This window comes from Hyaena hyaena, unplaced genomic scaffold (assembly GCF_003009895.1).
Source record: "Hyaena hyaena isolate Hyena2069 unplaced genomic scaffold, ASM300989v1 scaffold_157, whole genome shotgun sequence".
Taxonomy (NCBI): domain Eukaryota; kingdom Metazoa; phylum Chordata; class Mammalia; order Carnivora; family Hyaenidae; genus Hyaena; species Hyaena hyaena.
Window position 1 is genome coordinate 2359764 of NW_024080789.1, and position 13640 is coordinate 2373403.

The following is a 13640-nucleotide window of genomic DNA, read 5'->3' on the forward strand; positions in this document are numbered from 1 at the left end:
TTCTCTTTGCTCTGGAAATGCTGCCTCCCAGGTCTCTTCTCTCTCCATGTGAAGGGCGCAGGCTCTGGCTCTGTCCCACGAAAGACGGCTTTTTGTTCACTTGAGGTTCCTGCCCCATATAATCCTAGCAGCAGAGGCAATTCTGCTTCCAGAATAACTCACGCTGATTGTAAAAATATCCAATTTTACGGCTGCCTTAGATCGTCCTTGGACGGGCAGGGTCCGGATCCCTGGGCTGTTTCCCCAGATCTCGAAAAGCAGGAACAGACCTCAGGCTGCCCCAGCTCCAGCATGCTGAGAGCGGCTCGCTGCGGGAAGATTGGCACTCGGTGGAGTGTGCTTCAGGTGCTTAAAATAGATCAACTGTGTCATTAGACAGACTGTTGCAAAGCAGTCGCTCCACTGGCCCTGCTGGTGCCGGTGAGGGCAAGAGATAAGAGCTCGCAGAGAAAGACCTGCGCTCCACAAGAAATTAAGCAGATGCGAGAAAGGAGGTTTGGAAATGATACAGGCACCAGAGTGTGGAATTCTGCCAAGAGAGGGGGTGGGGGCTGTTGCGGGAGCACACAGCCGTAACCACGGCGCTGGGAGCAGCGGGCCAGCAAAGTACAGCCTGTCTGGACCCCTTGTCTGGCTGCTGATAAACTTAGTAAAGAGGCCAGGGACTTCTGGGTTGCAGGGCAAGTGCCCGCAGCACTGTGTGAAATCATCAAGGGGTCATTCCTACTCTCCAGGAGACACAGAGGCAACGTGTGGGGCTGACTCTGTCATCTCCCCACTGCTCCTTCGATGCCCTCTCTCTACCATTCCGGCCACCCTCTCGTGGGCATGCTTTGGTTGATCATCATCTGCCTGAATGCCATGCTTCAGACACAGCCTCATCGGGGCTCTGCAGGGCAGTGCTATGATCTCCTACTGTCCATGCAGCCTGGAGTTGTGCCATCCCACAGCCCACATTGCCCCATCGCCTCCTACTGAACTTGAGATCCCCTCATGCCCTCTCTCAACCTTTTACTCCAGTGGCTGCCATGCTTGGTGTCATAAGCAGAGGCAAGTGATGGTGGCTGAGGATTGGAAGAGGTCCAGCCAGACTTGGGAGGTCTGACCGAACGTAGGCACAGACCGAACACAGGAGCGTGAGGAAAGGGAAATGTGGAATCCGAAGTGGGCTCCATGCTGTCAGAGCAGAGTCGGAAGCGAGGCTCCAACTCACGTGCTATGGGATCGTGATCTGAACCAAAGTAGGACATTTAACTCACTGGACCACCCAGGTGCCCCAATGAGGACTACTTTCTAGTGACTAACTTAGGTGACTATTCTAGCAATCAATTACTTCCTAGAATTGAAGTCGTTTTTCTCTCTATTTTTTTTCTTTTAAAGAGAGTAAATTTATTGAATTTTAGGTTGAAATTTCAAGTGCCTGGGAATATCCAAGTGGGCCACCTAGCAGATGGTCAGAAAGATGAGCTAAGCTTTAGCTTAGTAGAAGGCTCTTTATCATGAAGAAGAAAAGAGCAGGCTTTTCATTAAGAAACGAATTCATCGAATATCTTTGGAGCCCCTATGTTGTGTTAGACATTGTGCTTTGCTTTCTATGAATTATTTGCTACCCTCTTTCTTCTAGAAGAATGAAAAAAAAATCTGCTTTCAATGGAAGAAATTATGTTGCCATTATCCACTTACTCACCATTGTTTCTCAAGCAGGAGAATCTTATAATGACAGAGGAGAAGGCTTGAATAGCCCTATGGGGTCAACGCTACATGGGGCCAAGTTCAGTGATTACCTTTCGGTAATCACTCCTTAGCTGGGCGGGTATATAAACTGACCTTCCTGACCCAGAACTCATGCTGCATTGACCAGATCCCCTCAAATGGACCAGGCCTGTCCCATATGTCAGAACAATCTTTGGACTAGTCCAGCCTTTCACGGTACCTTCCTTTGGCCTGGAAAGAGGGCCCAGAGCTGGGGTCAGTTACCCAGAATTGCCTTCCTTCGGTCTGTGCCTTACCCCCTACTATTAGGTTCCCCTGGAAACAGAAGTGACCTCTAGGAGACGGGGGCAGGACATGTTTGCCCAACTGAATCGGGCAGGATATGATATCACCCTTCTGGGAATGGGTCAGCTGAGGAAATCCTTATTTGTGCAGCAGGATTTTGCTCATTCCAAGAGGACTTTAATAGCATGGCAGTGTTAATCAGTTGCTAACTCTAGATAAAACTTTCTCCAGGAAAAAATAGTGGATATGTGGCCAATTAGGCATTCTGCGGGAAGAGACGCTTCTCCATGTTTGATGTGTATTGATCATCTGCTAGACCGGGTTCAAAAACTAAAACGTGGGCAGTGGCAAGAGAGCGTCCTTGTGCAGTTGAATAGGAAGTGGTGGCAGCGGGGATCTAACCTAGAGACCGGTACCTGCCCCACAGAGAGCAGGGCATCCTACTCACATAGGAAAATAGGGGCAGGGGTGCAAGATCTTCCTCCCCTCTTCCTTTTTCCAGAGAAGCTAAGAACCCCAGTTTTTATACCCTGATTTCCCAATTTCCCAACGTTGGCAAATAATTCAAATGCATTGAAAACCTGAGGTAGAGCAAATAAAACATGTCCCAACATGCTGGCCACCAGATGGCCCAGTTTTCAGGGCCTGCATGACCCACGAAGGCAGGAGCCATGTCAGTAATATTTACTACTGTGTCCCCAGAATCATGCCCGGTGCAGCGCTGGTGGTCCGTAAATATCTGTTGAGTAGACAAATGAGCAATCCAATTCTTATTCCCCATGTTGGACATTCCCAGGAACTGGGCGGACTGAAAACCAATGCCATGACCATAAATTTGGTTATACCACTGAGATGCTACAGGGGTGCATAGTGACCCAGATAGAGGATGGAGTGGGGTTGTGTTTTCGGCAGACAGACTAAGTGTGGAATACTAGGCGTCCACACTCCTCCCTTCTGGGGACCTCCTCCCCTTCAAGCGCACAGAGAGAGGCTCCATCCCCGCTGGTCAGAGATTAGCATTCTTCACTAGCCCTGGGAGTGGCTGATATTCAGGCCCAACCCACAGAAAAGTCTTCTGGGGGGCAGGGGTCATTTATGTAGCAAACACCGTGTTACAGATTGAATTCATATGTTATAGAGTCCTAACCCCACCCCTGCCCCACTCCATTCCCCAGAATGACTTTATCTGGAGATAGAATCTTTGCAAAGGGAATCAAGTTAAGATGAGGTCATTAGAATGGGCCCCCACCCAATTATGACTCGTGTCCTTATCAAAAGGGGAAATTTGGACACAGAGACAAAGAGAGGAAAGATGATGTGAAGGGACGCAGGTAGAAGACGGACAGAGGCTGGAACAGATTGTTTCCATGGCCCTCAGAAGGACTCAAGCTTGCCGACACCCTGATTTTGGGTGTTTAGCGTCCAGAACTGTGAGACGGTATACACCGGTTGGTTAAGCCACCCAGCTTGTGGTACGTGGTTATGGCAACTCCAGCAAAACAATATCCACTGTTTTTATTCATTTTATAAACCCTTGCAGTGTTTCAAGCAATTCACAACAATTAACTTTCATATTCTTTATAATAACTCTATGAGGGAGGCAGTATTATCAGATCTCCTGCAGTCGGATGAGGAAGTGAGGCACAGAGAAGGGGAGTGATTTGCTCAAGAACACACAGCAAGTAGGGGGCAAATTCCAGTCTGTGGCCTTAAGAACGAAAGGGGAACAATTTAGCTGGTGAAATATTCGAAAAATCAGAGGTGCTTACACACTTCTGGTTGTTTTCTGTTCTTTCACAATGGAATCTGGCTACCATTGGAGACGAGCCAGCTGTTGACCATTCACCACAGCAGATGATATCTCAGCAAGATAAAGCCTTTGCCAGATAGGAAAGCTGGAGCTCAAAATTGATATCCCTTCCTTTATGCAATACAAATCCTCTGGAAATCACATGGTGATTTTCAGAAATGTGTTATACTCATTTTGGATGGTTTTTCAATTGTTCCTTATGTTCCCCCCAAAACCCCCTCCTAGCCTCAAGTAATCATTGGTGGACAATTGATTCATTTGCTTGGGAAGCATGATTAAAAAAAAAAAAAAAAGATCTCCGTTTTTATAAAGTATAAAGTCACTTCTACTTTATCTACATTTTGTGAATTTAAAATCTCTCTAGAGGGTAGCCCACCGAGTTTGTGTTTGTAATGGCTACTGTTCTTTTTTAATTTTTTTTTTTAACATTTATTTATTTTTGAGACAGAGACAGAGAGAGCACAAGCTGGGGAGGGGCAGAGAGAGAGGGAAACACAGAATCTGAAACAGGCTTCAGGCTCTGAGCTGTCAGCACAGAGCCCGATGCGGGACTCGAACCCACGGATCGCGAGATCATGACCTGAGCCGAAGTCGGACGCTTAACTGACTGAGCCACCCAGGAGCACCTAATGGTCACTGTTCTTAAAGGACTCCTGGAGCTCCCGAACTGGCAGAGGAAGGTGATCTTGCTTCTGCTGGGTGTCTGCAATGTTGAGCTCCCATGCCTCCCCGCACCCACTCTGCTGCCTTCTCTCCTTGGCACCACACCTTGTGGGCCGAATATTATGGGCCCTTCCTTGCCCTCTGGCCCCTGGTTGCATTGGGCCAATGGGGAGCGTAGCAGGAGACGGAGGCAGGTTGGAGAGAGAGGTCAGGCAGTTACCAGCCTTCCAGCACTGGGCCGTCCCAGCTTCTGGTTGGCTTCCCTGCACCCTTCTCACACACTTGCAAAGGCCCCTTCTACTTAGCTCCCTTCAAACTGCCCATCTGTTCTCTGCCAGGACCCTACCTGATGGATTCCTCCCCTTCTTTTTTACCCTACAATGCAACAGGTGTGAGGCCATGCAGATTTTATTTTCCCAAAGACCTTGTCCCTCACAGCCACCAAACTCCTGGCCCTCAGGCCTGGCTGAACCAGGATAGCCATCTCTCGGCTAGCATCCTAACTTCCTGCCTTGCCCTTTTCAACCCGTGCCATATACGATACCAGCTCAATGATCCTTCTGAAGGCTTCCTTCAGAAAGTCACGGCTTTCCTATAACCAGAACCTCATGCTAGCTACGACAGCGGCACAGCACGCTCATTTTCAACCAAAAGGGTTTGGTTCCTAGACACTGTCATGCTAGAACTTTGCTCTGCTCAATGGCCAATTCAACTTCAGATCCAACCCCAGCCCCTGGGACCCAATGCCAGTGAGTTTCTCATGCGATCTCATTTAATCCTCACACCAACCCTGCACATTGGCATTATTGCTCACATTCCATACGCGATAAAACTTAGGCTCAGAGACGTGAGCTCTCCAGTCCGAGATCACAGATAGAGTACACCATAGATCTTGCACCTCAACTCAGGAATCCATACCCCAAAGCTCAGGCTCTTACAGACTCGGGGTGGTGTCTGCTTACCTCCTGGTATCTTTGTGGAGGTGACATAACCCCTCAATGGTCTCTTTAGCAAAACAGTCTACTCCAAAACCGTGACCCCCACCCGTGGTGGAGACCAAGGCAAGGGTCAGAGGGCAGGAAAAGCCAACGAAGTGAAGGAGGGTGGTTCTTGGCACTCCTGTACGTGGTGTGCATGATGCTTCCCAACCTGGAAGATGGGCCGGTGCTGAGTTTTGTGCCTACGAAAGCCACCGTTTTCAGGAGCTCTGGGGGCTCTGACCCACGTGAGGAGAACGGCATTTTGTGGCAGGCACACAGAAGCGACCCTGGAGCTCAGGGCCTCTGGCACCTGCGGTAAACTCAGTTTCCCCTGGCTTTGGACCAAGGGGCTTAGGACCTCCAGGGGTCAATGTGGGAATGGGCAACGCTGAGAGGGAATAACCAAAGATTTACTGTTGCCTAATGATACTCAGATTAGAAGGGGTGCCTCCACGGCTCCAGGGACTGTGTGAAAGTGATGGGGCTGGGGTCAGTTCCTTCCTTGATCTGTGGGCTCAGGAAGTGGGCAGCGGTCACTTGGATGAGTGCGGGATGACGGACAAGGCGCTGAAGGAACAGAGCCGAGGCGCACGGACAGCTCGCATCAGGGGGACGTTCCGTCAGCATTCTGCCCACGTCTGTACCACCACCTCACTCCATCATCTCCAAAATTACCCCTTTCTCTCAAATTCCTGCCCTGTGGCGTACTAAAGCTCAGTTAGATTTTGGAGGAAAGCACTGAGAAGTCACTGATGGAGCCCTCCCCTGCCATCTGAGCCATGCATCTTATGAATCAAAACAATTCACGCACATTTACAAGACATTTTCCAATGATCCCGCTTAAATCCTCAAAATCACGCTTCTGGTAGCCTCGATTTAGGATGGTGGTGTGACATTGGAGAGGCTGAGTTACCTGCTTGCTAATGACACAGAGTCCACGATGACAGGGACCACAAGGACCGCCGTGGTAACGAGAACAGCGCCGTCACTAAAACAAGGCCACCTATGGCCCAGGCACCACACTCTACATTTTATACACCATATTAATATTTGTCTCTCTTTCCCACGAGGCGGGTCCCATGAGCCCCATTCTGCAGCTAAGACACCACGCTGATGACCAGGTGGCTTATACATGAAAGAGGAGGACATGAACCTGGGACCTGCTGATCGCAGAGCCCGAGCTCTGTCAGCTCTCCTACGCCCTCCTGAGACCTCAGCCCCACACTCCCCTTGCCCAGATGAAGTGTTTATTAACTCCATAATCAGCTCATGCTTGGCCCCATTTCAATGGTGACATGGGAGCCACTGATCGGGAATGGCCCACCCTGTGAAAATGCAATGCATCCAATACCTTTCATAATCCAACAACTAACTGCATGGCTTGAAGAATCAGTGAGCATTAGGTACAAGGCATCACCTATAAAACCGATGTAAACACACCCATCTCACAGGCTGGGGGTGGGGGTTGGGCAGATCATGCAGGTGAGATGCTCAGCACAGCAGATGGAGAGTGAGGATCCAATACGTGGAAGTGAAAGAAAAACTGAGTAAGACTTTCTCTTGGGTTCAATTTCAGGCCTGAGGCGTAATTAAAACTTCCACATCCCAAAGGGGAGAGCATTTTTGCTTGGATCAGGCCACCTCAAGGACCTCCTGCCAACGCCCTGTCCCTATAACCTTGTGACCTTGTCACTCCTTCACTCCTGTGAGGTTTGCCTTCTCTTCCATTTGTGGGCTCTCAGGCTTGTGACCAGCTTCAATGGTGACGAGTGGCCACAGTGTTCCCCAGGTAGCTCTTAGAGAAACGCTTCTTCTTATGGGGAGGAACCTTAGGGGCCCCCACGGCTGCCCAAGTCACTGTGCCCTGTTGATTTCCCACTACTCCTGGAAAATGAACACACCCTTCCTACTTAGAAAAAGTACACGAGGCTGGAATAGCATTTTTGTTAGTTTTCATCTTCTGCAGTATTCAGCTCTATTGGTTGTTATTTCTTTTTTCTTTTCTTTAAGAAAATAAAATCTGTTTCCTTCATTTAGGAACATTCCGTGTTGCCAATGGGACAAGAGAAAAGGGCAGGGCCAGCTGCTTGTGAACTTATTTCTCAGTTTCTTGAAAAAATAGATGAGCCTTCTTTCTCTTCTATCATGTAGTGAGAAAGGACTCCCTTAAATATATTTCTCCCCCTAGAGATAGTGAGAAGTGACAGGCCGCTCGTGTCTTGTCTGAAAGCACACAGATGCAAACATGTGGCCCACTCAGGTGATCGGGGCTACAGAATTTTGCTCTCTTCCTGAGCCTGGTGTGACGCAAAAGCACCATTCCAGACTGTCAGAATCAGGAGGCAAAATTCTTTGGCTGGAAGAGACAGAGGGAGTTCAGCCACACTTGCTTGCTTAGCAGAGCAATGTAACACACAAAGGAAGACAGCAGAGAGATGAGTCATACGGATACATAGTAAATAAATATATTTCATTTCCATCTCACTGGCTTTTGCTTTGTTTTCCTCCGCTCCATGCCAACAGCCTTGAAATGGAGGGAGGGCGGGGAAATAGTGCATCGGGTCTGGACACAGCCTCCGAAGGTACTGATTTTTTCTGGCCTTGCTGTTCGGCACTGGCGCCTTAAGAAGAAACTTACAGATTTGGATCCAACACTTCTCATTTTACCGATGAGCAATCTGGGATCCCGAGAGGAGATGGACGGGAAAGTCACAGACCCAGGGAACTGAATGTTGCTAGAGGTCCTGTGACTCAACCATCCCACCCACGACTGGACGGACAAGCTAAGCTGATGAAGAGGCAGGAGGGAGAGGACTTGAACCCAGACGTCCTCTCCAGGGTGGTGGGCACCCTGGGTGCCCATGGTCAAGGGGACCACACTAAGGGACACCGACTGGGCCTCCTTGTATTTCTGCCTGCATTTCTCAGCAGCCGAGGCCCAGCCCAGCAGCAAAATGTCTGGTCCTGTCTCTGCAAAGCAGTTGCTGCCTCTGGCATGTTAGAGACCTCTTTCCCCTCCGCCCAGGATGGCCACGCGGCTCGTGGGGGTGTGGAGTCATGAGCCCCCGGCCCATGGGGCTGCAGGCACAGGAGCAGGATATTTCACAATCTCTAGACCCAGAGGTGGCTTCCCGATGATTTGTTTATCACACTGCTCGCTCCCAGCCCACTGCCTGCCCACATCCACCCAGCACCAGCCCCAGCGCCAGCCTCCCCGCTCTTCGCAGCTGTAGGACAAGCCAGGTCCCCCGAGCTTTCCAGCTGTGTGCAGGGAGGTCTCCTCCTAAGCCCCACAGTCAGACAATGGCCACGGTGGTTAGTGCTTCCTAGGCCTTCCCAGGCATTGCTAGAAGGAGACAAGCAGCCTTCCCCGCAGAGGCAAGTGTTGCTGCCAGCAGAACATTAGCAAAATGACCATGAAAAGCCAGACCCAGATCCCTCTTCTGGGGGAGCACGGAAAGGACCCCAAAGGAGTCTGGGGGCCATGTGTCTGCCACGATGGCAGGCTTCCTTCCTCCTTCCAGGCAGCCCCGGCGCAGGCTCCTGCACCTCCCGCCCCCACCCTGTTCCCATGGCAAAGGAGAGGAGGACCCACTTACTGCTCGTGTTCATGGTGATGCCTTTGCACTGGGTCTTTCATTCAATACGGAGGACCCGGTTGCTTTTTAAATCTTGCGATCTTCCGACCTCACTCATCACCTGGGGGGTGAAAAGGCAGTCCAGGGCCAGCTCTGCATCCTCAGGTGCTCTCTCTCCCTCTGCCGCCCCTCGCAGACCCGGCTGCAGCCACTGGCCTTGAAGGCGAGCGGACTAACCGGCGCAGGTGAGAGCAGGGAGGCGGCGGCGGCGGCGGCGGCGGCGGGAGGACAAGCGCGCCGCGTCCTGCGGCCCCTGGGACCCCGGTGCGGGGCAGAAGCGGGGCTGGCAGCGCCGGCCCGCGCGCACCCCCGACTACTCCAGCCCCGCGGCTCGGGAGCCCAAAGGGGGTGTGGACCACGGGGAGGCAGGGCGGGGGCAGCGCGTCCCCGCCCGGCCTCGGGAGCAGCCACCGCCCCGGGACCCACCTCTCGACCAGCGTCGGGAGCCAGAGGCCCCTGCCTGGGCCCCTGCGACCGGCTCATGAATCCTGGTCCTCGTCTGGAGTCTCGGATTCCAAGGCGAGCAAGGCGAAATAGGAGAGCTCGACATCCATGATGCGGGCTCGCGGGGTGGCAGCGCGGGGGGGGGGCGCGGCCGCTCGCTGCCGCCACCTGCTGGACGCGCCGGCGCGCGGCCAGGCCCCGCCCCGCAGGGCTGCTCCCCGGGGCTTGGGGTGTGATGGGGGGGATGGAGGGGACCCTTGGACCCTGGGGCCCGCCAAGGGGTGCTTGAGCGCCTCTCTCCCCTCCCTCAGTGCTGGCGTCTATGCACCAGACAGTGTTAGGAAACTAAAGCAGTCATTGGGAGGGGCTGTGAAGAAAGGATGGGCTTTGCAGGAAGACAGTTTGACTTCCAACTCCGTTTCTTAAATGTTTTTTTTTTAAACATTTATTTTTGAGAGACAGAGAGAGACAGAGCTCGAGCAGCGGAGGGGCAGAGAGAGCGAGGGAGACACAGAATCTGAAGCAGGCTTCAGGCTCTGAGCTGTCAGCACAGAGCCTGACGTGGGGCTGGAACCCACCAACTGTGAGATCATGACCTGACTGAAGTCGGACGCTTAACCCACTGAGCCACCCAGGCGTCCCCCAACTCCACTTTTTAAAAAAAATTTTTTTAGATCTTTATTTGAGAGCGAGAGTGTGTGTGTGTGTGTAAACAGGGAAGGAACAGAGAGAGAGGAAGACACAGATTCCAAAGCAGGCTCCAGGTTCTGAGCTGTTAGCACAGAGCCTGATGGGGGCTTGAACTGCGAGTTCATGACCTGTGCTGAAGTCCGGTGCCTAATGGACTGAGCCACTTAGGTGCCCCCTCCCCTCCACTTTTAACCAGTTCCATGGACTCTGGTCTTGAACAGGTCACTGCTGTTTCTGCCTCATTTTCCTGATGGGTATAAGGTGGCAGTTGGACTGAGCGGGTGAGACCTTCGGGGTTCCACCAGCCTCCTCACTTGTGTCCCTCCCTCCCCGTTTATCAGATTCATTTGGTTCCATTGTTTATGGTCTCCCTTCCCTGCTAGAATGTTAACTCCTTGAGAGTGTGGCTCTTGTCAGGTGGATTCACCACACAGCCCCTATCCCTAGTACAGTGCCTGGCACATAGTGGGAAGCAGTAAACCCTTGTTGACAGAATACCCCAGGTCTTTTCTGGATCTACTGTTGTACAGCCCTTGGCGTGCAAGGTCTAGGAATCCCCACCCTGAGGTAGTTTCCCATCTGCGGCAAAGGCAGGCATATGACCTCCTGGCTCCACCTCAGTGGCTCACCCAATTTTTGTCTGGCCAACTGACTCTTGTCCAAAGTATTATTATTATTATCTTCAGAATCAGTTCTTGTAGGTGTGTATTACACTGATTTTTTAGCCATGATTAATTCATTGGAATGGAGTTCTTTACATTCCCCAGACGACTTCTCCTGTCACCTTCTACACCGAGTTCATGGTCACGGGAGCATGACTTTTGAGTATAGAAAAACAAGATTGGGAGGCTCCCTGATCCCTGTCTCTAGAATGACTCTGGTTAGAGCACATTGTGGAATCAAAGCATTGTGGACACTCGCACCCCAGACTTATGGACAGGCCAACAGTTGGTCATAGAGGCTGGGCCACCTGCCCTGGGACACACAGCATCTCATGGCAGAACTGGGCCCGCCCCTCTGGCTCCTAGCTTGGTTCCGTGTGACAGCAAATCAGTGCACCGGAGTCCGGGATGTTAGGACAAGGGTAGGAGGTCACTGTCCCCGAACTGGGGAAAGAGTATCTTGCAGATAAACACAGTGTTCCCACTTTATGCAGGATAAACAAAAATTGATACAGCTCATGGTCCCAGGATGCAACAGTGTTTAAGGAATCATCGGAATAAATCGAAGGGTCCATGGTTTTGAAGCGCAGTTTGATAGCTTGTTAGGGTTTGTTGCCAAGGGGCAGGGAATAACCTTAACTTCCTCACCGCAGGCCTCCACGTTCTGTTTATGTCCTAGCCAGCTGAAGTGGCCACAAAATACAGATTCCCAGGCTCCTGGTTTTCTTGCTCGGCATGTAAAATAAGTATCCCAGGTGATTCACAGGCCACTTTTGCTACTGAAAGAGGCAGGGGTCTAGCACAGCTTTGAAAACATAGTAAGTGATTAATAAATATTTATATGATGCTAAAGATCTCTTTAAATTTGCACGTACTTTCTCTTTACATTAGGATTCCTTATTCAATTCCTAAGTTTCATGTAACTTGCTAGGTTCTAATGCTTGGGAAAAGTTTCCCCCCCCCCCCCGGGAAAAAGTTCAGGGAAGTTAAATAGGTAAAATTAATAGGACTGTTCATAAATGTATTTAGTTATCACCAGAACCCTCAATGTTCAGAGATTTTCAGATTATAGGATATTGTCAAATAAAACCATAGTACTGACTCATTAATTCATTCACTTGCATTTATTGCACTTATTGAGTGTCGACTTTGTGCTAGACCCCGTGCTGGCTGCTGGGAAACAACAGTATGGACAAGGACCCGCTCCCCTTGAGCATAAGTCCTCTTTGGGAAAGGGGTAGTAGACAATAATTAAGTTAGCAAAGCCTGAATTAGACAAACCCAGTGGTGGCTTGCTTAAGAGCCTGGGAGCAGTTTCCAGACTGGCTGATTTTCAGCACCAGCTCCATCGGTTAGTGTCTGTGTGACCTTGGGGTGAGCTACTCTATGAGCCTCAAATTCTTCATCTATAGCATGGGTGGAATATGGTATCCACCTCAGGGACTACTGCGTGTATTAAAACACTCAGTGTAATGCCTAGCAAATGAAGATGACGTGTGCTGATTATTAGCATATCCCTCCCTTATAACTACCTTCACAGACATTCTTGTCATTTTCTACTCATGTAAACCTGTAGGGCTTTTCCATACAGTGATGGCCATGAAAATATGTCCCAGAATTTTCCAGCTACGGGGAGCTTGACTGATTGGTTCTTCTGGTCTGGGGTTCTTTTTTTTTTTCTTAATTTTTTTTTATAGTTTATTTTTATTTTTGAGACAGAGAGAGACAGAGCATGAGCATGGTAGAGGCAGAGAGAGAGGGAGACACAGAATCTAAAGCAGGTTCCAGACTCTGAGCTGCCAGCGCAAAGCCCGACATGGGAATCGAACCCACAAACTGCGGATCATGACCTGAGCTGAAGTCGGATGCTTAACTGACAGAACCACCCAGGCGCCCCTCTTTTTTTTTATATTTATTTTAGAGAGAGAGAGAGAGAAAAAAAAACAAGGGAGGAGAGGGGCAGAGAGAAAGGGAGACACAAAATCTGAAGCAGGCTCCAGGCTCTGAGCTGTCAGCACAGAGCCTGATGCAGGGCTCGAACTCACAAACCTAATCGTGAGATCATGACCCGAGCTGATGTCGGTCGCTCAACCAACTGAGCCACCCAGGCACCCCTAGGGTTCTTTTTAATAATATATGCAGTTGAATGCTGATGAATCTAGCTCCTTGGAGAGAACTTTGGTCCACTCTAACAGCCCCAAATTGCTTCTGTTGGGAAAGCAATCTTATTTTTCCTGCATCATTATAAAGATAGGAAGAAAAGAGTTAAAAGAAGCTAAAAAAACCATACCCGTGAGGATGTCCACAACAATCAGAGGCAGCCAGGAAAGACGCAGAAGGAAGCTGGGGGTGGGATTCTCGGTGGAATTGGCTGTGAAAGTCATCAGGAAAGCAGAATCTTGGCTCTGTCCTTGCAAGAGAATGAAGCTGAAAAGCGCAGAGGCGAGGGTCCCTTTGTCTGGAAGTTTGTTTTGAACTCTGAGACTCCAGAATGGGGATAAAAACATCTCACTCGGAAACAGGCAAATGCTCCTGGGTGTTGGAAAACCAGGTGGGAAAACCACTGGGAAACGGATTTTCCAGCTTCTTCCTGGGGCGGAAAAGCTGCCCCCCCCTTATGCTTTTCTTCTCCTCCAAGAGCCTCCCTGTCTCTTGACTTCCGGTCCCTGACTGGGGTGGTTTCTAGCTCTCTTCCTCGTATTCTGACCCTCTCATTGCTCTCCCCCACAAACGCAGCCCTAGGCTCTCCACCTTT

The 13640-nt window shown here is 50.5% G+C and overlaps 1 protein-coding gene across 4 annotated transcripts in view; it reads right to left on the reverse strand.

The window, feature by feature from the left end:
- Nucleotides 1-13258, reverse strand: part of ABLIM3 (actin binding LIM protein family member 3) — a 109708-nt gene extending 96450 nt beyond the window's left edge. For 3 of the 4 annotated variants that reach the window (XM_039239452.1, XM_039239450.1, XM_039239453.1), the window contains exons 1-2: nt 9516-9834; nt 9051-9150 (exon numbers count right to left, since the gene is read on the reverse strand). In XM_039239452.1, the coding sequence (XP_039095383.1) occupies nt 9051-9063 (13 nt within the window). In that variant the 5' untranslated portion in view covers nt 9064-9150; nt 9516-9834. Of the gene's footprint in view, nt 1-9050; nt 9151-9515; nt 9835-13175 lie in introns of those variants that run through there. The other variant, XM_039239451.1, reaches the window with a different exon arrangement.
- Nucleotides 13259-13640: the final 382 nt, after the last annotated feature.